At 40.3% G+C, this 23,115-nt stretch overlaps 1 protein-coding gene across 6 annotated transcripts in view; it reads left to right on the forward strand.

Annotated features, from left to right (window-relative positions):
* LOC132398500 (ELKS/Rab6-interacting/CAST family member 1-like) overlaps positions 1-23,115 on the forward strand; it is a 734,829-nt gene that overhangs the window by 160,666 nt on the left and 551,048 nt on the right. For all 6 annotated transcript variants that reach the window (XM_059978062.1, XM_059978065.1, XM_059978064.1 and 3 more), the window contains one exon: positions 9,350-9,543. In XM_059978062.1, coding sequence (XP_059834045.1) covers positions 9,350-9,543 — 194 coding nt within the window. The remainder of the gene's footprint in view (positions 1-9,349; positions 9,544-23,115) is intronic.

A 23,115-nucleotide genomic window follows, 5' to 3' on the forward strand; every position in this document is an offset into this window, starting at 1 on the left:
AGTCCATCATGAGTAAAGCCCTCTTCATCATTGAGCACATTTACATGAAGTGTTGCAGGAAAGCAGCATCCTGTATCAGGGACCCCCACCACCCAGATCATGCTGTCTTATTGCTGCCATCTGGAAAAAGTACAAGAGCCTCAGAACTTGCACCACCAGGTCCTGGAACAGTTATCACCCCTCAACAATCAGGCTCTTGACCAAAGGGTATAACTTAGCTCAGTTTCACTTGGCCCATTTGAAACGTTTCTACAACCTATGGACTTACTTTGAAGGACTCCATCTCATGTTCTCAATATTTATTGCTTATTTATTATTATTATTATTTCTTTCTTTTTGTATTTTGACAGTTTGTTGTCTTTTTACACTGCTTGAGTGCCCAAGTTAGTGTGGTCTTTCTGTTTTAGTTATTCTGTTATGGGTTTATTGAAAATGCCTGCAAGAAAATGAATCTCTGGGCTGTATATGGTGATGTATATGTACTTTGATAATAAATTTACTTTGAATTTTGGAATCTTCTGTTGTGGAAGCACAGCTTTTACTAAGACCAGTTCGAATGAGCAGCTATTCAGATATATAACTGAACAGGTCAATGTGCATGTTTCTGTCATTAGGTACAGGGAATATTCTTTAGTAAGTTGGAAAGGTAGAGCTCAGAGTTTCAATGAGGAGGTCATGGGTAAGTTGTCTGAAGCTATTGGGCACGAGCTGATAGGATTAAGTAGAGCAGTGTTTGACAACGTTACTTGTGAACAAACCTAGGATTTGGGTTTTAAAACTGAGTTCAGGGTAAATTAAGAAAAAGAAAACAATATATGCTGGTGAATATAAAACCAACAGAAGAGACAGATTGGAGGACAAGATCATTTAGGTTTAACCAGCAAACAATTAAGCAGTTTTACTTTTTCCATTGTTCATTTGGAGGACTTTTATCAGATTCATGGCTTCATTGTCAGTCTAACAGAATGGGGTGTTTATAAAATATGAATTAAAGCTAGGGAAACAGTATTTTAAATGTTTTGATTCTTGATTAATTACCATCAATTTTAAAACATCTGTAGCAACATTATAAGTTTTAATGCTTTTTTATAAGTTATTTTAAATTCATTTTGTATTTTCATAATTAAAAATAATTAAATGTTGGTATTTCTACTAAGCAAACATGAGGAAATCTACAGATGCTGGAAATTCAAACAACACACACAAAATGCTGGTGGAACACAGCAGGCAGGCAGCATCTATAAAGAGAAGTGCTGTCAATTTTTCGGGCCGAGACCCTTTGTCAGGACTAACTGAAAGGAGAGATACTAAGAGATTTGAAAGTAGTGGGGGGAGGAGGAAATGTAGTATCTCTCCTTTCAGATAGTCCTGACGAAGGGTCTTGGCCCGAAACTTCGACAGTGCTTCTCCTTATAGATGCTGCCTGGCCTGCTGTGTTCCACCAGCATTTTGTGTGTATTTCTACATATTTAAAAAAAACAACTTTTCTTGTTCTTATGCACCTTGGCATGTGGCCAGCAAAATACTGATCTTGATGTATGGCAGGCGTACTGCATGAATAGGTAAAACTCAAAGAATGAAAAAGCTGCAACTTTTCTCTGTTTCTTTGAATATTAATATTATTAGGCAATACTAGGTGAAGCATGTGCAAATATTTATCTGCACTATCTTAGAAAAGCAAATAATTAAGTGCTCATAATTTAGTATTTTTAGATGTTAGCTCCGATTACATTACCTACCAAGTAACTACTAATTTTATTAATTTCAGTAGATGTCAGTATGTTGCACACTTCAATTTGGTGAGGGGATGCTGAGTCAGTACACAACAGAATAATTTATAGTTGTATTTAGAGTGACAGCCAGTCTCGGTGGCTGCAATAACTTCTTGTGCAATTATAGAAGGCCCATTAATTTTAACTGTGTCTTTGGTTACTCAGCTGTGAGAATTTTTATTATTTCCATCTATTGAGCCCACTAATGCCTCTTTTACTTGAATCCTCTGGCCAGTGCACATTTTTCCTATTAATATATTCTATTGTTTAAAAGCTATTGTGTTGCATAACAGGTTAAATATGTTAAGTGTTTGGGGTGAAAAAAGGAACTCAGGATCCAGTAGTTACTCCATTTCTTCTTGGGTTTACTTTTGCTTTCTCAACTCTCTTCCTTGCAATTTCCAATCTTCATGTGCTTTTCGCTGAAAGATCGAAAATAGTTAAGAATCTCTCTCGCTCTCATATTCCCAGTTCCAATCACAAGGCCCAAAAATTAAACCAGAATTGAAATTGTTCCGTACTAGATCAGCCTCAAGTGAAATGTATGCAAAATGAATGAACGAGCTTTGTCTTCTTCCTTAAACCAATGAAATTGTTCGAGATTACAAAAGCACATGTAGAGTAGATAGAAATATATTGGTTAGTAGATGAGGTGTTGGGATTAGAGTGTCAGATTTCCAATTTGTGCTGTGGAAAACACCTTTACACTATATTGGGTCTTTGGAATTCAGTTTTAAGGTTAATTTTGAGTGTTAATATAGTTTCTCTCTCTAAGTTGGATGTAATAAAAGGGATTAGAGAAATGAATATGCACATATTGTCAAAATAATTTTATGTCATGGAAAGGAAATGTTGGCAAGGTCTGGTTGAACTAATTAATATCTTCTTTATGCCCGGCTAAATCCATAAGGATGTTCTATCATATAAGTTGTACTTGTGGTAGTACAAGGCTAAATGAGTACTGTGTTCTGGCATGAAGCATAACCTGTAAAAGTCTAGAGGTAATTGTTTATTGTTTATCTTTGTCAAAATTTAGTGTAGTTTGGGACACTGTTCTAGAAAGGTTGCTCAAAGAGCTACTAAACTGTTCACCATTTGGAATGCTGAGTCTTGCCATAATCTTTCAATCATCCCTTGACACTGAAGTCCAAGAGAAAGGAAAATGGGGAATGTGACCATCTTGTTCAACAAATAATAGAACCACCTGTTAGGTGTATACATAGACTATTCAGTTTTACTTTGGTAGGGAACCTTTAGAGCTATGTGGGGAGGGTTGGGGGGGGGAAGAATATAAATCAACAATTAGAAAAGTATGCAATAATAAAGTAGAGCTAGCTCAGGTTTGTTAAGGTCAAACTGTGTTGAACTAATTTACTGGGCAAGTTAAGAGAAAGTGTTGTATAAAATCCAATGTATGCATCAGTATGAATTTACAGAAGAGATTTGACAAAGTACTACATAATGAACTGTCACAATAAAAGTCTGGTATCTTTGATAAGAAATTCGCAGATAAATGGATAGTGAAGATAGTGGACGAAGATGATGTTTCTTATAGGCCTGTGCTAGGATCACTTTATATTTTGATTTGGTTTTTTTCTTATTACATTGGTGTCAAAATATGCAGATGACACAAAACTTCCTGCTGTGATAAAACAGTGAGTTGGAAAACAAGTGGACAGAATAGAGAAACAAACAGCAAACGATATTTAATATAAAACTCTGAAATGATACCTTTTAACAGGGAAAAAAAGAAGTAATAATACAGGCTAAATGGCATAGTTCTAAATTGCAGGAACAGAGGCAGTCATGTATAAGTGCATAAATCTTTGAAGGTGGCAGCATATATTGGATAAAGTGATTTATAAAACAAATGGGACCTTGGGCTTTATAAATATGGAGTACAGAAGTAAGCTGATCATGTTTGAACTTTATAAAATATTGATTGGTCCATGACCAGTATATGTACCCATTTCTGGTCACTACACAACTGGAGAGCATGCAGATGCGATTTATTAACATTGAAGGAGGAGGAATTTTGGCTACAAGGTTAAAGAAACGGGAGTTATTGTTTTGAAAGCAAAGAAGTTAGAGATGAGATTTAATGCAGGATGATGGTGAGTTTATATAGAATAAATACTGAGTGGGTGGTTCAAGGACCCAAGGAGAAAAATTTATTGATGGATAAAAGATATAGGAGTTCTTGGAAGAAACATTTCTTTATGTAAGAAGTATGTGTGATCTGTAAGTTGTCTGCTGTAATGGTGGTGAAAGCAAGATGATTTGGAGTTTTGAAAAAAGGAACTTTACAGGGAAATTTACAGGGTATTGCGAAAAGAATGGGCAATTGTGAATAACTGAAAATTTTATATAAGAGAACCCTGCATGAACTGATTTTGTTGGTGTAATAATGCTTCAAGAACTAACTATGCAGGCAGATTTAGAAATATTAGAGCTATTTTCATTATGAAAAAGAACACCAAATGATCTGATAAAACTATCTCAAATTATGAATGACATCTACTGCAAGCTATTTTGGAACGCTCTGGAATTTGGTGGGCTCTTATTTGGATTATTAATTTCAGTTTTGATCTCTGTACCCCAAGAAGGAAATACTGTAGGAAGTTCTGAAATACAAACAATGTTTTGAGACTTGAATGTAGGCTCATTTGGCTGAACAGTCTGTTTCGTTATAATTTCCATGACGTTTTCTTTCCATTAATTAGCATAAATGGAGACAGAAACAATTAACATATCAGGCAAATATTCTTGGAGAATGCACTGCCCTTGGCAACAATGTAACATGGATTTACAGGTTGAATCCTCAGATAAAAACTTTGTCCCAAATTTGCTGTAGTAGACTATGGAGGACTGTAGAAGCGGTGATCTTGTAGACACATACAAGATTCTGAGAGTTCGTTCTTTTTGGTGAAGGAATGTGGATATGTGAATTTTCATGATATAACGCTAGCCCTTTAGGACAGATGAAGAAAAATTTCTTCGTAAAATCTTTGAAATTCTCTGCTGTAGATGGCACTGGATGCCCAGCCATTAAATGTAGCCAAGGCCAAGTTGGATAAATGTCTGAACATTATGGAGACGTGTGACATGGTAATTATGGGAGATCTGGTAAGATGGCACCATTAAGTGGTAACTGTTTGTTTGCAGCTCTGATGGGAATCATATGTTCCTGTTTGGGACTAACACAGCTGAAATCCACAGCCAAGGGCACTTGAATAGATGGCATTATTTTAAGATGTTTAAAAATATTATTGATACCCAAAATTGTCGAACCTATAACGGCAGACTCAGGTCACGAATGCAGTAACCCTTTTGAGAAAATGAAAGTAGGGATGATGTGCTGGTCTACAGTTATTGAAATGTAGAGGCCTAAGACATGCCTCCTGATTATCCTGTTAATGAATGTGTAGTGTCTGGGAAATAAAATTAAGAACTTCAGAGCAAGATAGCTAGAGGGACATCAGAGACTTGTGTGTACCTTGCTTCACAAAACGTGGCTAGACCCCATCATTTCAGACATGGCACTGCAGCTTGATGGCTTCACCATTCTCTACAAAGACAAGACAGCTCAGTCTTTTAAAGGTAGAGGAGGTGGAGTATGCTTTATGAATAACTCATCATGGTGCACAAACGCGGTGACTCTGTCTCAGTCCTGCTCACCTGTCCTGGGATATCTAGGGGTCAAGTGTCATCCATTTTATCTGCCAAGGGAGTTTTTCCGGCATCGTCCTGATAGCAATGTGCATTCTTCCTCAGGTCAGTGTCAGGCAGGCACTGGAGGAGCTGAGCAATTTAATCAGCACGCCCAGAACTGTGTGCTCTGTGTTCCCTATCATTGCGAAGGATTTCAACCAGGCCAACTTGAAGAAGTCTACTACCACCAATATATCACCTGTAGAACCAGAGGAGCCAACACACTTAAGAACTCTTAAACCAGTGTCAAGAACCTTTACAGTGCCATCCCGTGCCCACACTTTGGAAGGTCCAATCACCTGGAGGTACATCTTCTCCCAGCATATACACAGGAACTAAGGACTGTAGCGTCAATAGTGAGGACCAAGAAGGTATGGCTAAGGGTGGCGGAAGAGTCCTTACAGGATTACTAGGAGTCTGTGGACGAGGCAATACTCAAGGATTCATCTTCAAATCTGAACAAATACCCCATATTTGTCACCAACTTCATCAAGGCTTGTGTGTGTGTGTGCCTTTGAAAACATATCAGACGTACCTAAGCTAAATGCCATGGATGAACTAGTAGTCTGATGAGGACTAGGTTTGTGGCATTCAAGATCAGTGCTCCAGAACTATTCAAGAAGTCCAGGAACAACCTACGGAAGACTATTGTAAGACCTTGAAAACAATTCCAATTGAGTTTAGTGATGGAACTGAATGCATGTTAGCTCTGGCAGGGTTGCAAGCCATTACTTCCTACAGAGCAAAACCTACAATCATGAATGACTGTGATGCTTAACTCCCAGATAAGCTTAATGTATTTTATGCACACTTTGAAAGGAGAATAAAACTACGGCTGTGTGAATCCCTGCAGCATCTGGTGACCCTGTGATCTTTGTCTCAGAGGCCAATGTCAGAGCATATTCATGAAGGTGAACCCTCGTAAAATGACAGGCTCTGATGGTGTACCTGGTAGGGTGTGAAAACCCTTTCCATCCAACTGGCAAGAGTGTTCAAGGACATCTTCAATCTCTTACCACTGAAATCAGAGGTTCCTACCTGCTTCAAGAGGGCGACAATCATATCAAAGAAGAGCAAGGTGAGCTGCCTCAAACAAATATTGCCCTGTGGCGCTCTCATCTACTGTGATGAAGTGCTTTGAGAGGTTGGTCATGGTCAGAATTAACTCCTGCCTTAGCAAGACCTGGATCTCCTGTAATTTGTCTCTCACCACAATAGGTCTATGGTGAATGCAGTCTTGTTCGCTCAACACTGCCTTGGATCACCTAGATATTAGTAATACCTGTGTCAGGCTGCTCTTGTTTGACTACAGTGCAGGTTTCAACACAATTAAACCCTCAGATCATATTAAGAAGCTCCAAAACCTGAGCCTTTGTACTGAATTCTTGACTTCATCCCAGGGAGAACACTGAGTGTGCAGATTGGAAATAACATCTCATCTTTCTTATCATCAACACTGGTGCACCTCATGGATTACGTGCTCTACTGTCTCTACACCCATGATTGTGTGGCTAGGCACAGCTCAAACAGTATCACAGCAACAATCTTGCACTTCAGTAAGACCAAGGAATTTGTTGTGGACTTAGGAAGGGGAATTCATGGGAACACACACCAATCCTCATCAAGGGATCAGAAGTGGAAAGGATGAGCAGTTTTAAGTTCCTAGGTGTCAACAAATTTAAAACCCAAATTTTTTCTAACTTAGTGACAATCTAGGTTAGTAATAAAAAAAAATCTGATGCAGTTGATGACATGGATATCAAACTACAAGGATGGAGAGATTCCAAAAGCTTTCTTGAAACACGTAATTATTTGGCTTAGTTATTTTTTGTATTTTACGCAGGTGATATTTTCTGTGGTAAGTATCACCTGCATAAGCTCTCTAGGAACTAGCTGATAGGATGTGGAATGTTGGCCAGCAATGTATTAATTCTGGAGGTAAGAAAGGCACAAATGAAATGAGTTGAAACACCCATCACCCAGGCCACACTCACTTCTCATTGTCGCCATTAGGAAGAAGTTACAGGAGCCTCAGGACTCACACTACCAGGTTCATGAACAATTATTACCCCTCAACCACCAGTTCTTGATCCAAAGGGGATGACTTCATTCAACCTCACTATTTCCAATCTGTACTGACTGTGGTCTCCTGATGAGGAAGTTGAGCATCCACTTGCAGAATGAGGTGCTGAGGCCCAGGAGTTAGAGCTTTTTGATTCATACTGAAAGTATGATTGCATTGAATGCTGAGCTATAATCAATTAATAGCAGCCTGATGTAGGTAATTTGTATTGTCCAAGTCATCCAAGACCAAATGGAGAGCCAGTGAGATTGCATCTGCTGTAACCTATTGTGGCAATAGGCAAATTCCAGCAGGTCCAGACACCTTGTGAGGATTCATCCTAATGAAAGGTGTTCAGATGTTGACCTCTGAGATTACAGGGTCATCTGATGCTGCAGGGATTTGCAGAAGTGTAGTTTTATTGTTCCTTTCAAAGTCAGCATAAAAGGTGTTGAGCTCATCTGGGAGTGAAGCATCACAGATGTTCTTGATGTTAGGCAATGGCCTGCCAATCGTGTCGGAGCTGATCTGCATGTTTGTCTAACTTTAATTGGAATTATTTTTTCACTCTAAAAATACCCTTTTGTTCTTAAAATACCCTTCTGAACTTCTTGTATAGTTCTGAATCATTGGTCTTGAATGCCACAGAGCTAGCCCTCAGCAGACCATAAATCCCTTGGTTCATCCATGGCTTTTGGTTTGGTATGTCCATTATGCTCTCATGCTCTCAAAGCTACACATTCATCCACACAGGTCTTGATGGAGTTGGTGACTACTATGATATATTCATTCAGAACTAAAATGAATCCCTGAATATTGTCCAGGCCACTGACTCATATCAGTCCTGTACTCAAAGCAGGCCTGTATGATGGGAACAGAAGTACAGCCAGGTGATTGGACTTTGTAAAGTGAGGATCTGGGATGGAACAGTAAGCAGTCTTGATGACAGTATAACAGTGGTCAAGTGTGTTGGTATGTTCTACAGGTGATATGTTGTTGGTAGTGTTCAGAGACTTCAAGCTGACCTTGAAGTCTCCTGCAACAATAGGGAAGGCATCAGAGTGTGCTGTTTTGTGAATGCTTATTATTGTGCTTAGCTCCCCCATTGCCTGTCTGACATTGGCCTGAAGTGGAATGTACACCGCTACTGGGATGACAGCAGAAAGGTTCCTTGGCAGATAAAATAGCCGACTTGACTGCTAGTGAATGAAGTTGACTTAATTATGAGGTATACTCTCCCTGCTGTACCTTTTAGAAGGCTCAACTATCCTGTCTTTACAGAGAATGGTGAAACCATCGGCCTGCAGCACTGGGTCCGAAATGGCAGCAGTGAAGCATGTTTTTGGGAAGCAAAGTAGCCACCAGTCACCCTCTTGCACAGAAATGTTGCTCTGAGGTCTTCAAATGTATTTTCCAGAGGCAGCATTCAACAGTAGCTGCAGATTAGAGCGCCTTTAAAGGGGACCTGTGTCTGCTGTCCAGGGGCCCAACCATTTTGAGGACCAATAGATTTTTAAAAATGTTTTAGTCATGTTTACTGAAGTACCCATGGCTGTGACAGTATACCAGCTGTAGTAGTTCTAAACAGGGATATTTGATGATTCCTATTGAAGGATGCAAAGAGTCACCACTTACTGGTGTCATCTTGAAGCTGCTGTGAATATATTTAGCATTTTATTGTGGTAATGAATTCAAAGAAGTCAATACAGATTCAGAAAGCACAATTGTTCACAATCCCTTCTTAAAATTTTTACAATAAATGTGTGCAATGTTTATCTGACCTTTTGCTGAATTTTACTTTCAGTCCCTTGAGGCTTCAAAAGAAGGACAAGCCAGTGCTGAACTCCATGAGCGTATCTGGCAATTGGAGAAGGTGGTGGCACAGAATAGAGATGAGGCGAACAAAGGCCAAGCAGAAGTCGACAGACTGCTTGAGATTTTAAAGGAAATGGAAAATGAAAAAAATGACAAAGATAAGAAGATAGCAGAATTGGAGAAGTGAGTGATTTTTTAAAAAAAACTCAATGAACCAAATAAACATATCCCTTGTATCGTATTTCATTTTGCTTTGTATTCATTAACTTAAAAAGTATTCTGTTACAGACTTTTAGACATACTGCAACATTTTATTGTCTTGGGAATATATCATAATTTTCATAACATGTGTTGTTTAACATTAACAGGCTCAGTTCAAACATATTAAATACAGCCTGTTCACAAACATTTTGCTTGTGAACTGTTAAAATTTGAATTGATATTTTAAAATCTCATGGAATTTGTTTCATTTTATGTGAAGGTAAGAGCTGTACAACTATAATATACTTGGTGTGATGGGTGGTCCTGTATAATTAATTTGATTGAGTAAATTGAAGAAATAACAAAATATATTGATGAGGGTGGATTTGATTGATATAATATGCATGGTCTTCATTAAGGCCTTTGCTAAAGTCCCATGTGTAAGTCTGGTCTAAAAGGTTAGACCCCATGGGATCCAAGTCAAATTGTCAAGTTAGGTATAAAGCTGGTTAGGTAATAGGAAACAGGATGATGGTGGAGGGTTTTTTTTGTGATTGGATACTTGTGAGCAGTAGTGGACCACAGGGCCCAGTACTGACATCCTTACTGCTTGTATGCACAGATGTGAATGCTGGAAGTATGATTAGTAAGTTATAGTGTCTGACAGAGCAACAGCACAGAGTGCCAAAGCACCTGAATGCAGTTAAAAGGATGGCGTTTAAACTCTACACTGGGCACCAATAGGTCAGGATTAAATTGCACCACTGGAGGCAGTGCCCTCAACTTTGCAGGTAACACAAAGATTGATCATGGTTCTGATTGAAGGGTGAGCCTAGGCTACTAGTAATGATGTGTTGGGCTGAACAATGGCCGATAGAATTTAATCCTGAAATGCATGAGGTTTTACATTGCAGAAGGCCTAACAACAGCAAGGCACATACATGAGTGGTTGAGTTATTCTGTTTCCATTAGCATCTGGAACAAATCCATAGATCCTCAAAATTTTCAGCACAGATAGAAAAGATACTGAAGAAGGCATGTAGGATGATCGGCTCCATTAGCTGAGGTAAAGAATATTAGAGCAGGGAGAATCTGATGCAACTTTATAAAACTTTTGATTAGGCCATGCTGGAGAATTGTGTGCATTTATGGTGCTATACCACAGCGAGTGCATTATTGTGGGTGCAGGGGAGATTACTACATGTTGCCTCTCAAGCTGATGAACAGGGGTTTAATAGATATGGAGACTCAGAAGGTCACTGCAGACACCCAAGCTAATGATTCACCCAAGGTTGAACTTTAAAAATCCTACAAAGGACTTGGCTGACAATGGGAGGCGGAGAGGTCTGCTGTGCAGTCGTCCCTGGATCAGTTTATAACTGAGGTGGAACAGCTGCTATCACCCTAATGCAGTATTGGCACAGCCATCCTTTTCATCCTCTGCTGCACTCATACTAGCAAGATAATACTAGGAGTGACTATGTGAGATTAATGTTCAATTACTTATAATTGATCTCTGAGGGCAAGGTCAAGTGGATCTATCCCTCTTGTTCATTGTCTATCTGGCAATATGCCTTTCACGCCAAGGCTAGCTTGGTCACTGGTTTGCAACCAAGCCACTCTTGATGGACTCTGAGTACATTCCAGTTCCCTGCTGCTCTTGGTGTTGCTTCTAAGTGTTCAATGCAGAGGAGCATTGGCACATCAAATGATGAAAAATGATAGGTGGTAATCAGGAGGTAGATTCTTCATCTGACTGCATATAATGAGATTTTAATGACCTCTTCCTCTTGCCTTTTGATTTTAATATTTTCGTGAGACTTCAGTACCCCAACCAGTGTACCACTGCTTCTCCCTCTTGAGACAGGATTGATTTGGAAATTGTGATAGAGTAGTCTTGGTGCATTGTCAGTAAGGAATGATTCTGTAAGATGACAATTTCAGACTGCTGCTTGTCTGCAATGTGAGCCAGCTACCCCAATTTAGTCTCTATGTGTTTGGGAAGAGGATTGTTCAGAAAGTATTCTGGACTGGGAACACCTAAACCATGTCAGTGTTTGGTGTCTAGGTAGGTCAATGCCAGTTAGACTTATCAAGTTTTATTTTCTATGTAGCAATAAAACTAAATGATTGCTAAGCCACATCAAAGTTAATTTGCTTTTTAATCATGTTTGTTATTGATGCACTTTGTGATGCTTTCTTTGCAGCTGGTGGATGCAATGTAAGAATAGAGTTTTAATATCTCTGCCTTTTACAGGAGGTTGATTAGGATGCTGTAAGTGAATAACAATTCTGTTACATGTTACAGCTTCAACAAATTCTAGTACAATCTTTATGTTACTTAAATTGATGCACGATCAGATTCCTAACATATCTGATGGTTTCTGTGAACAACTATTTTTCGGGTATTCAATCCAAACTGAGCATATTGCCTTGAATTTGACTGACTAGGTGGACAACTGATCCACTATGGTATCAGTGTTCAGAGCTCTCACTCTTTATCCCCCACTATACAAAAGTTACAGGAACATGATTGGCTGTGTAATCAGTTCTTTGCTGCTTCCTAGCTCATCTGTTCCTTGCACTGTTTCTTCATCTTTATCTTGTCAATTGCATCCAGCTTGCTTGGCTCCAGTGTGTTCATTTGCCTACAGATAAGTGAGCAATGGCAAGTTTATCACACTCTATAATTCTCTTGTGAATTGTAAACTGTCCTTCAACTGTCAGGAATCTCTGTCTAAACATAAATTTTGGTTTTCTTAATATAGCACTGTCTAGTCTAAGATCCTGCTCTGGTAGTTTTCCACAGCTGTACTTTTTACTTCAAGAATTTCTTCTCCTCTAACCACAAGGAGATAAGGATTATTCTACAGTAATGGTCAGATGGAGCTCACTTTTTTTCCCCCTTGCTCTTGTTGAGCTGCTGGGATCTGGGCTTGTAATCTTTACTGGCAAAGTCAAGATATGGTCATCGTAAGAGCAATTGATAGTTAAGAGGGGCACATTCAACCTTTCTTTACCTTAGAAGAGATTGCAGGATGAGGGAAAGTTGAAAGCAAATATGAGTAATATATGTTACTATGCTATCATTCATGATCTCTAAATCTTCTATTGGCCACAGCATGCCCATAATTGTAGGGTCTTAAACCCACAGGGCATTGTGACTCCTTTCCAAATATTCTGCAGAGTGTGAATTAATGTTAATGCAATAGGTTTGTTTGTGGTCATATAAATACAATGCATGAAAGTTGATTGCAGTAGGTTTTTGCCTTGTTAAGAAATGCAAGGTTAATGTAGGGGTGGGGAGGAGAAACAGTCTAGTTTTGGCTTTTCTTGAGAAATTATATGCATTTTATGTATACCAGCAGGGAGAAAAAAAGATTATGTTGGTGCCATTAAGTATTTGAATCCTGCACAGTTTTCATTGTAATTTATTCAAACAGCACAAGAGGACATTGGCATAAGTCTCCTGTGTCATCTTAGTTTTTTTTCCATGCACAGCTAAATTTCTAGTACTGTATATGATGGTCAGTCAGCAATAATTCCTTTATTGCTGAAGGAGATGGTTGTGCAGCTGGAACTGAGTAATCTATAGGAAATTTTGGGAACCATATTAGGTTGACAGGATGTTAGCCTTGCCCTGAATTGTTGATTAAAATCAGAATCGGATTTATATATCACTAACATATCTTGTGAAATGTCAAACAAGAGGAAATCTGCAGATGCTGGAAATTCAAACAACAACACACACAAAATGCTGGTAGAACACAGCAGGCCAGGCAGCATCTATAGGGAGAAGCGCTGTCGACGTTTTGGGCTAAGACCCTTCGTCAGGACTAACCGAAAGGACAGATAGTAAGAGATTTGAAAGTAGAGGGGGTAGGGGGAAATGTAAAATGATAGGAGTAGACCGGAGGGGGTGGGATGAAGCTAGGAGCTGGAAAGGTGATTGGCGAAAGTGATACAGAGCTGGAGAAGGGAAAGGATCATGGGACGGGAGGCCTCAGGAGTAAGAAACGGTGGGGGGGGGGGGAGCACCAGAAGGAGATGGAGAACAGGCAAACAACTAAATATGTCAGGGATGGGGTAAGAAGGGGAGGAGGGGCATTAACGGAAGTTAGAGAAGTCAATGTTCATGCCATCAGGTTGGAGGCTACCCAGCTGGTATATAAGATGTTGTTCCTCCAACCTGAGTTTGGATTCATTTTGACAATAGAGGAGGCCATGGATAGACATATCAGAATGGGAATGGGATGTGGAATTAAAATGTGTGGCCATTGGGAGATCCTGCTTCTTCTGGCGGACCGAGCATAGGTGTTCCATGAAACGGTCTCCCGGTCTGCGTCGGGTCTCGCCAATATATAAAAGACCACACCGGGAGCACCGGACGCAGCATACCACACCAGCCGACTCACAGGTGAAGTATCGCCTCACCTGGAAGGACTGTCTGGGGCCCTGAATGGTGGTGAAGGAGCAAGTGTAAGGGCAGGTGTAGCACTTGTTCTGTTTACAAGGATAAGTGCTAAGAGGGAGATCGGTGGGAAGGGATGGGGGAGACGAGTGGACAAGGGAGTCGCGTAGGGAGCGATCCCTGCGAAAAACAGAAAGAGGGGGAAGGGAAAAATGTGTTTTGTAGTGGGATCCCGTTGGAGGTGGCTGAAGTTACGGAGAATTATATGATGGACCTGGAGGCTGGTGGGGTAGTAGGTAAGGACAAGGGGAACCCTATCCCTAGTGGGGTGGCGGGTGGATGGGGCGAGGGCAGATGTGCGTTGTGAGGGGGGAAGCTGTTGTTGTCTGGCGTACTGACCTCTACCTGGCCGAGGCACAGCGACAACTCTCTGAAAACACCTCTTATTTACCCCTTGATCATGATCCCACTAAGGAGCACCAGGCCATTGTCTCCAATACCATCACCAACCTTATTAACTCTGGGGATCTCCCATCCACTGCTAAAAACCTCATAGTTCCCACACCCCGCACTTCCTGTTTCTACCTCCTACCCAAGATCCACAAACCTGCCTGTCCAGGTAGACCTATTGTCTCAGCTTGCTCCTGCCCCACTGAACTCATTTCTGCATACCTTGACACTGTCTTATCCCCCCTTGTTCAATCTCTTCCCACCTATGTTCGTGACACTTTTCATGCTTTGAACCTTTTCAATGATTTTAAGTTCCCTGGCCCCCTCCATCTTATTTTCACCTTGGACGTCCAGTCCCTATATACCTCCATCCCCCACCGAGATGGTCTCAAAGCTCTTTCGTTTTTTTTTGGATTCCAGACCTAACCAAATCCCCTCTACCACCATTCACCTCTGTCTAGCGGAATTAGTTCTTACTCTCAATAATTTCTCCTTTGGCTCCTCCCACTTCCTCCAAACCAAGGGTGTAGCCATGGGCACCCGTATGGGACCCAGTTATGCCTGCCTTTTTGTTGGCTTTGTAGAACAGTCCATGTTCCAAGGCTATACCGGTATCCATTCCACTCTTTTCCTTTGCTACATTGATGACTGCATTGGCGCTGCACCTTGCACGCATGCTGAGCTCGTCGACTTCATTAACTTTGCCTCCAATTTTCACCCTGCCCTCAAATTTACCTGGTCCATTCCTGACACCTCTCTCCCCTTTCTTGATCTTTCTGTCTCCATCTCTGGAGATGGCCTATCTACTGATATCTACTATAAACCTACAGACTCTCACAGCTACCTGGACTATTCCTCTTCCTGCCTTGTCTCTTGCAAAAAGGCTGTCCCCTTCTCACAATTCCTCCGTCTCCGCCGCATCTGCTCTCAGGATGAGGCTTTTCTTTCCAGGATGAAGGGGATGTCTTCCTTTTTTAAGCAAAGGGGCTTTCCTTCGTTCACCATCAACTCTGCTCTCAAACAGATCTCTCCCATTTCCCGCACATCTGCCCTCACCCCATCCACCCGCCACCCCACTCGGGATAGGGTTCCCCTTGTCCTTACCTACCATCCCAGCAGCCTCCAGGTCCAACATATAATTCTCCGTAACTTCTGCCACCTCCAATGGGATTCCACTACCAAACACATTTTTCCCTCCCCCCCCCCCCCCCACCCTTTCTGCTTTTTGCAGGGATAGCTCCCTACGCGACTCCCTTGTCCTCTCATCTCCCGCATCCCTTCCCACCGATCTCCCTCCTGGCACTTATCCTTGTAAACGGAACAAGTGCTACACCTGCCCTTACACTTCCTCCCTCACCACCACTCAGGGCCTCAGACAGTCCTTCCAGGTGAGGCGACACTTCACCTGTGAGTCGACTGGTGTGGTATACTGCGTCCGGTGCTCCCGATGTGGCCTTTTATATATTGGCGAGACCCGACGCAGACTGGGAGACCGTTTTGTGGAACACCTATGCTCGGTCCACCAGAAAAAGCAGGATCTCCCAGTGGCCACACATTTTAATTCCACATCCCATTCCCATTCTGATATGTCTATCCATGGCCTCCTCTATCGTCAAAATGAATCCAAACTCAGGTTGGAGGAACAACACCTTATATACCGGCTGGGTAGCCTCCAACCTGATGGCATGAACATTGACTTCTCTAACTTCCGTTAATGCCCCTCCTCCCCTTCTTACCCCATCCCTGACATATTTAGTTGTTTGTCTGTTCTCCATCTCCCTCTGGTGCTCACCCCCCCCCCCCCACTTTCTTTTTCCTGAGGCCTCCCGTCCCATGATCCTTTCCCTTCTCCAGCTCTGTATCACTTTCGCCAATCACCTTTCCAGCTCTTAGCTTCATCCCACCCCCTCCAGTCTACTCCTGTCATTTTGCATTTCCCCCTCCCCCCTCTACTTTCAAATCTCTTAATACCTTTCCTTTCGGTTCGTCCTGACGAAGGGTCTCGGCCCGAAACGTCGACAGCGCTTCTCCCTATAGATGCTGCCTGGCCTGCTGTGTTCTACCAGCATTTTGTGTGTATTGTTGTGAAATGTGTTGTTCTGTAGTAGCAGTTTTGTGCAAGACATTGAAAATTATTATCAGTTAGAATCAAAAATAAATAAGTAGTGCAAAAGAGAAACAGCAAGATAGTGTTCATGGGTTTGTGGATTGTTCAGAAATCTGATAGCAGAAAGGAATAAGCTGTTTCTAAAATGTTTAGTGTGGTCTTCAGGCTTTTTTTCCTTCTTTCATGATGGTAGAAATGAAAGGTGGGCACGTCAAGGTCCTTAATGATTGACGGCATCTTTTGAAGATATCCTCAGTGGTGGGAAGGGTTGCTCCAATGACGGTGCTGGCTGAGTCTACTACCCTCAGCAGCCTCGTTTGATCCTGTGCTTTGGAGCTTCCATACCAGGCATTTCAGAGTCAGTCTGAATGCTCCCCATGATATATCTGTAGAAATTTATTAGAATCTTTGGTAACATATCAAATCACCTCAAGCTCCTAATTAATTATAGCCACTGGCACATGAAGTTATAGTTGTGGGATGGAGTAACTAATAATCTGCTGAACAGACTCAATAGGGTGAGCAGCATCTGTAGAAGAGAAGGGAGTTGCTGATGTTTTAGGTGAAAACCCTGCATTGGGACTAAGAGCTGAGATGCCCAGTATAAAAAGAAAAAAAGACCCAAGAAAATGCAGATGCAGGAATGGGCCAGATTCGGGTTAAAATCCTTTATCAGGGCTGATAGTGGAGACTCCACTTGTCTCTTGACTGACCAGCTCACCTCTCCTCCTAGTCCTGATGCAGAGTTTTAACCCAAAGACCAACAATTTATTTCCTCCCAAAGATGCTGCTGCTTACTCTGAAAAGGAAAGGATAAGTGGTGAAATGGGCTATTGGTGATTAGTGGATTAGGAGGAAGAAATGACGGACAGTGGTCAGATAGTGATAGTTAGGGAAGTGGGGAGGGCTGGAGTTCATAAACATAGGAAAACATAAATAGCTGGAGACAGATAATAAAGAAATGGATGTCAGGGAGTCAAAGTGAAGGTAGACATAGGTGCTGGCGGGTGATCAGCAGAAACAGAGGCTGCCAGTGCTGGAATCTGATGAGGAAGGAAGCTGATAATGGGAATGATCATAGAAGAACCAGAAGGTGATGGAATCAGATCCATATGAGGGAGAGCCAGTGGATGAAATGTATAGGTGGTAGGGTGATGAAATTGGGAGGTATTTTCAGTTGCATTTGGTGGGGGGGAGGGATTCCTTGAAGAGAGGCAGTAACTCTGGTAAGGTGAGACCACATGAGTTAAGGAAGCAGTTGGAATCAGATAATGCTCTCTGTATCACATGTTGCTAGCAACAATGTCGTGGGACATGCTTCAGCAGCTAGATTGTAGTAATAGAAAGAGAAAATCTGAGTCAAAATGGACAGAAGTGATATACTGTAGATAAAAAGAAAAGATGAGGTAGAGAAAATTAAAGGACTGATACAGAGGCAAAAAGGAAAAAGGCTGTATCATATCAAGATGGAAGATGAGATGCTGTTCCTAAAGTTTTTATTGAGCCTTATCATAGCGGGCAGGGTCACTCCTTTGTACTGAATAGAGGTGTTCTGTAAAACATTCACCCACTCTGCAGTTCCTTTCCCCATTGTAAAGGAAGCCAAAATATGAACATCAACTGCAATACACTAAAGAGGAGAAAGTGCAGTTGAATCAGTACCTTACCTTTGAAGACCTTTTGGAACTTGATTGATGGTAAGGAAGAGGTGAAAAATAAGGGATCACATCTTCTGTGGTGTGGAAAAGTGCTATCAAATGGAGATTGGTTGATGGGGATAGATAACCGACAGAGGGGTGATCGCTTAAGCTATTGAAAGGGGTGAGAGAGAAATATCGATGGAATCTTGTTGGAGCTAGTAGGATTTGCAAAGAATAATCTGTTGAAGGACCTCTATTCTTCCTCTATCCAGGAAGAGAGTGGAAGTGCAGGAAATAAAGAAGGTGCAGTCAAGGACTGTATCCACAATGGTTGTGGGAGGCAGAATTCTTAGATCCCTTTACCATTGCAATTTCTGCTTCAGTGTGATGAGGATCCAAGTTCAATGCAGAAGAAGTAAAAAAAAAGAGATACCAAATAAGGACAACAAGTATTTTAATCTTGCCTTTTTTTAAAGATAAGCTTCCACTGAAGCACCTGAAGAATTGATGACTAATTTTGTACTAAGGATAACAAGAAAGATTCCTAATACAAATAATGCTTGATTCTAAATTAAATTAACTCACTTAATTTAAGTGAGGCTAGTTGAATTAGATGCACTTCATGGAGAGTTTTGGGAGCGGATCTTTTGTAGTCAAAGCAGATTGGACCAATATTTAAATGGTTAAATGTTCTTCCATCCCTTTAAGGTGTTGTCATGTTTTCATGTAGCATTAATTATTTAGCAACAAACTTCAGACAATGGGTTGCTTAACTATGTACACAATCTATTCTAACTTTCGATCTGACTGTTTTCCACCAAAGAAAAGCCTTGGTTATTGAATACCAAGTTATTTGTATTGCTTTGACACATACAGCAGCATGCCTCATGAGAAATTGTGAGTAAATTGTGAGTAATTGTCTTTTGATAAATAAAGTGCGCCATTTTGCTCTAGATCAACATTTTCCAGGCACGTCTGGCGTTAAGGGGTTGGAAATCAGAAAATCACCACCAGAATCACTTTTGTAGATTTTTCTGAGAAATTTCTGATACTTAATATGGCAACACTTGTAACCCTAAAGGCAGAAGCTTACTTGAGCACATTTCCTTTGAATTCTTACTCATCATAATGCTTCACATTTCTGTGTAATTATGTATAAATTTGCCTTGTGCTTGTTGCATCAGTAAACATTTTAGAAATTTAATTAATTAACCTCTTAAAAATCTTTCTTTCACATTTCCTGCCTGGATTATCAACTGCAGCCTGGCATCAAGGTTAGTAGCTATTTTTATTTGACTGCTTGTCTGAATGTTTTTTTTATGGCAAAAAGTAAAGCATGGTTATGGATAACTTCAGAAGCAGCATGTCACAGTATTCTGTTTATCGTGTAACCCTCTTACTATTTGGTATTCAATCCTAATTTTGTTCCTCTAATTGGTAGTAGAACCATGGAATGGAAGGAAACCATTCAGCTTGCTTAGTTTACACTGTATCTAAGAGCAGATAAGTTTGGCTCACTCTCCTGCTCTTTCCTATAATATTGTAAATAATTTTCTTTCAGATATTGATCCAGATCAACTTTGAATGCTACAGCTGAATTTGCCTCTTCTACCTCTAACAATACATCTCAAACTCTAAATAGCTGCTGCTAAAAATATTTTCTTTACATTAGTTTTGGTTCTTCTACCAATGACTTTCATTTTGTGCTCCTACAAACCCCATTTCCTGAAAAGTTGGGATATTTTCCAAAATGCAATAAAAACAATCTGTGATATGTTAATTCACGTGAACCTTTATTTAACTGACAAAAGTACAAAGAAAAGATTTTCAATAGTTCTACGGACCAACTTAATTGTATTTTGTAAATATACACAAATTTAGAATTTGATGGCTGCAACACACTCAACAAAAGTTGGGACAGAATTAAAATACGATTGAAAAGTGCACAGAATATTCAAGTAACACTGGTTACTCCACATTAAGCAGGCCAATTGGTAGCAGGTGAGGTATCATGACTGGGTATAAAAGTAGTGTCCATCAAAGGCTTAGTCTTTGCAAGCAAGCATGGGTTGTGGCTCACCCCTTTGTGTCAAAATTTGTGAGAGAATTGTTAGTCAGTTCAAAAGGAACATTTCTCAATGCAAGATTGCAGAGAATTTAGGTCTTTCAACATCTACAGTACATAATATTGTGAAAAGATTCAGAGAATTCAGGGACATCTCAGTGCGTAAAGGGCAAGGTCAGAAACCACTGTTGAATGCGCGTGATCTTCGAGCTGTCAGGCGGCACTGAGACAATTATATTGAGACAATGCTACTGTGACAATTATAGCCACCTGGGCTCAGGAGTACTTTGGAAAACCATTGTCAATTGACACAGTCAGTTGCTGCATCCAGAAATGCAACTTGAAACTGTATTACGCAAGGAGGAAGCCATACATCAATTCTATGCAGAAATGCTGGCGAGCTCTCTGGGCCTGAGCTCATCTCAGATGGACTGTAAGACTGTGGAACTGTGTGCTGTGGTCAGATGAGTCCACATTTCAGCTAGTTTTCGGAAAAAACGGGCTTTAAGTTCTCCAAGCCAAAGATGAAAATGACCATCCTGATTGTTATCAGCGAAAGCTGCAAAAGCCAGCATCTGTGATGGTATGGGGGTGCATCAGTGCCCATGGCATGGGTGAGTTGCATGTATGTGAAGGTACCATTGACTCTGAGGCATATATTAGGATTTTAGAGAGACATATGTTGCCATCAAGGCGACGTCTCTTCCCGGGACGTCCATGCTTATTTCAGCAGGACAATGCCAGACCACATTCTGCACGGGTTACAACAGCGTGGCTTTGTAGACACAAAGTGCATGTGCTTGACTGGCCTGCTGCCAGTCCAGATCTATCTCCTATTGAAAATGTATGGCGCATCATGAAGAGGAGAATCAGACAATGGAGACCACGGACTGTTGAGCAGCTAAAGTCTTACATCAAGCAAGAATGGACAAAATTTCCAATTGCAGATCTATTACAATTAGTATCCTCAGTTCCAAAACAATTAAAAAGTGTTATTAAAAGGAAAGGTGATGTAACACAATGGTAAACATGCCTCTGTCCCAACTTTTGTTGAGTGTGTTGCAGCCATCAAATTCTAAATTTGTGTATATTTACAAAATACAATTAAGTTGGTCAATAAAACTATTGAAAATCTTTTCTTTGTACTTTTGTCAGTTAAATAAAGGTTCACGTGAATGAACATATCACAGATTTTTGTTCTTATTGCATTTTGGAAAATATCCCAACTTTTCTGGAAATGGGGTTTGTAGTTTATTACCCTTCTGACACTGTGAACATTTGTTTCCTTTCCACTGTCTGTGACTTTAATTATTTTAGCTACCTCTGTCAATTTAACCAAACCTATATATCCTTTCCTGATACACGAAAAGAAAAACCTGGTTCAGTAGTCTATAAATATAACTAAAGGCTCACACTCTTGAAATAATTATAGTAAGTGTTTCCTGGATCCCTTCGAAAGCCATCTTTCTTAAAAGTGTGATAGTCAGAATTAGACACAATGCTCTTAATTATATCTGAACCAATGTTTATGAAGATCCTTGACACTCTGGTTCTGGTACCTTTTTAGAAAGCTTAGAGTCTAATATACTTTTTTTTCTGAACTACCATTGCTGTATTCGATGAACAATGTACGTGCACCCAGAACTTGGTACTACCCCTTTTGGAGATGTCACTTTTTTGTTATTGCCTCTCGGTATTCTTCCTGTCAATGTGCTTCATTTCCCATTTCACAGCAATAAAATTCATGTCATCTTCTGTATCTGCCCAGTCCACCAGTTCATCTAAATCTTCTTAAAATCTTTTACCATCATTCTTGTCATTCACCAGCCCTCCAAATTTTGTTGTTATGTGCATATTTAGAATTTTCTTCCCCTCTCCATCCAAGTCATTAATATACTTAAAGGAAAACAATAGTCCCAGTTTCAAATCCTTAGTACTCCACTGTACTCTGCCGGGTTACCTGCAAGCAATCCTCTGTGTCTTAAAGGTGGGGGATAAGGGAGGACAAATTAAATGCATTGAATCTTAAACAACTGAGCAATAAGGAAAGGAACTAAATTAACTTGTCTATTTTGTTTTCTTTGTCACTGTATTCAGTCAGGCAGAATAGAAATGGAGGGAAACTGCTGGAAATTTGGTTGTTTTGTTACTTGAAATTTTGAAAATGCACATTTTTCTTTTGTAAAATAAGACTTTGTTAACTATAGCTTAATTTTACCAATTTATTTGGCTATCTCTTATTAACATATTCAAAAACATACATGTACATTGATGATCAATAAATCCAAAAAAAATTTAGTAAAAATTTCCTCATTGAAATGGTGAAAATGAAATGGAACCTTTTACTACAAATTATCATGGAAGCCTGTTGATTGCATGAAGGAGAAGGGGGTTAGGATGAGGAGAAATAGGAGAAGGTAAATATGAATAAATGGCACCAAAATCAGTTGGCCTTAATTGTCTGCCATTGTTTGGGAGTTTGTGTAAAAAGAAACCTGTGATCAAAAGTCAAGCAGGTCATTATCATTTGCAAAAATTGAGAAAAAGTTAACATGCTTGAAAGTTGTTGCTGGAAGTAAGTAACATATCATTTTTAGCAAGTGTTTAGAATGTTTTGATTTCATAACTTCTGGATAAGATGGTGCAATCGAATGCGTGTGACAGTTCACTGGTAGTTAAAATGGCAAGAAATTCGACTAAAAACACCTTCTCAGGGGTGACATGTCAAATTATCATTGCAAACAGTGAGGGTTGAGCAATGTCAAGGTGAGTTCAGGGGATGAGCCGAGATGGTATGTTGCAGAATCGATGCAGATAAGATGAGCCATTTGTCGAGGAGAAGTCCGGGCAGTGGAGTTCTGATGCCTGCACAATTGGCCCA

The sequence above is a fragment of the Hypanus sabinus genome, chromosome 8, assembly GCF_030144855.1.
Source record: "Hypanus sabinus isolate sHypSab1 chromosome 8, sHypSab1.hap1, whole genome shotgun sequence".
Taxonomy (NCBI): domain Eukaryota; kingdom Metazoa; phylum Chordata; class Chondrichthyes; order Myliobatiformes; family Dasyatidae; genus Hypanus; species Hypanus sabinus.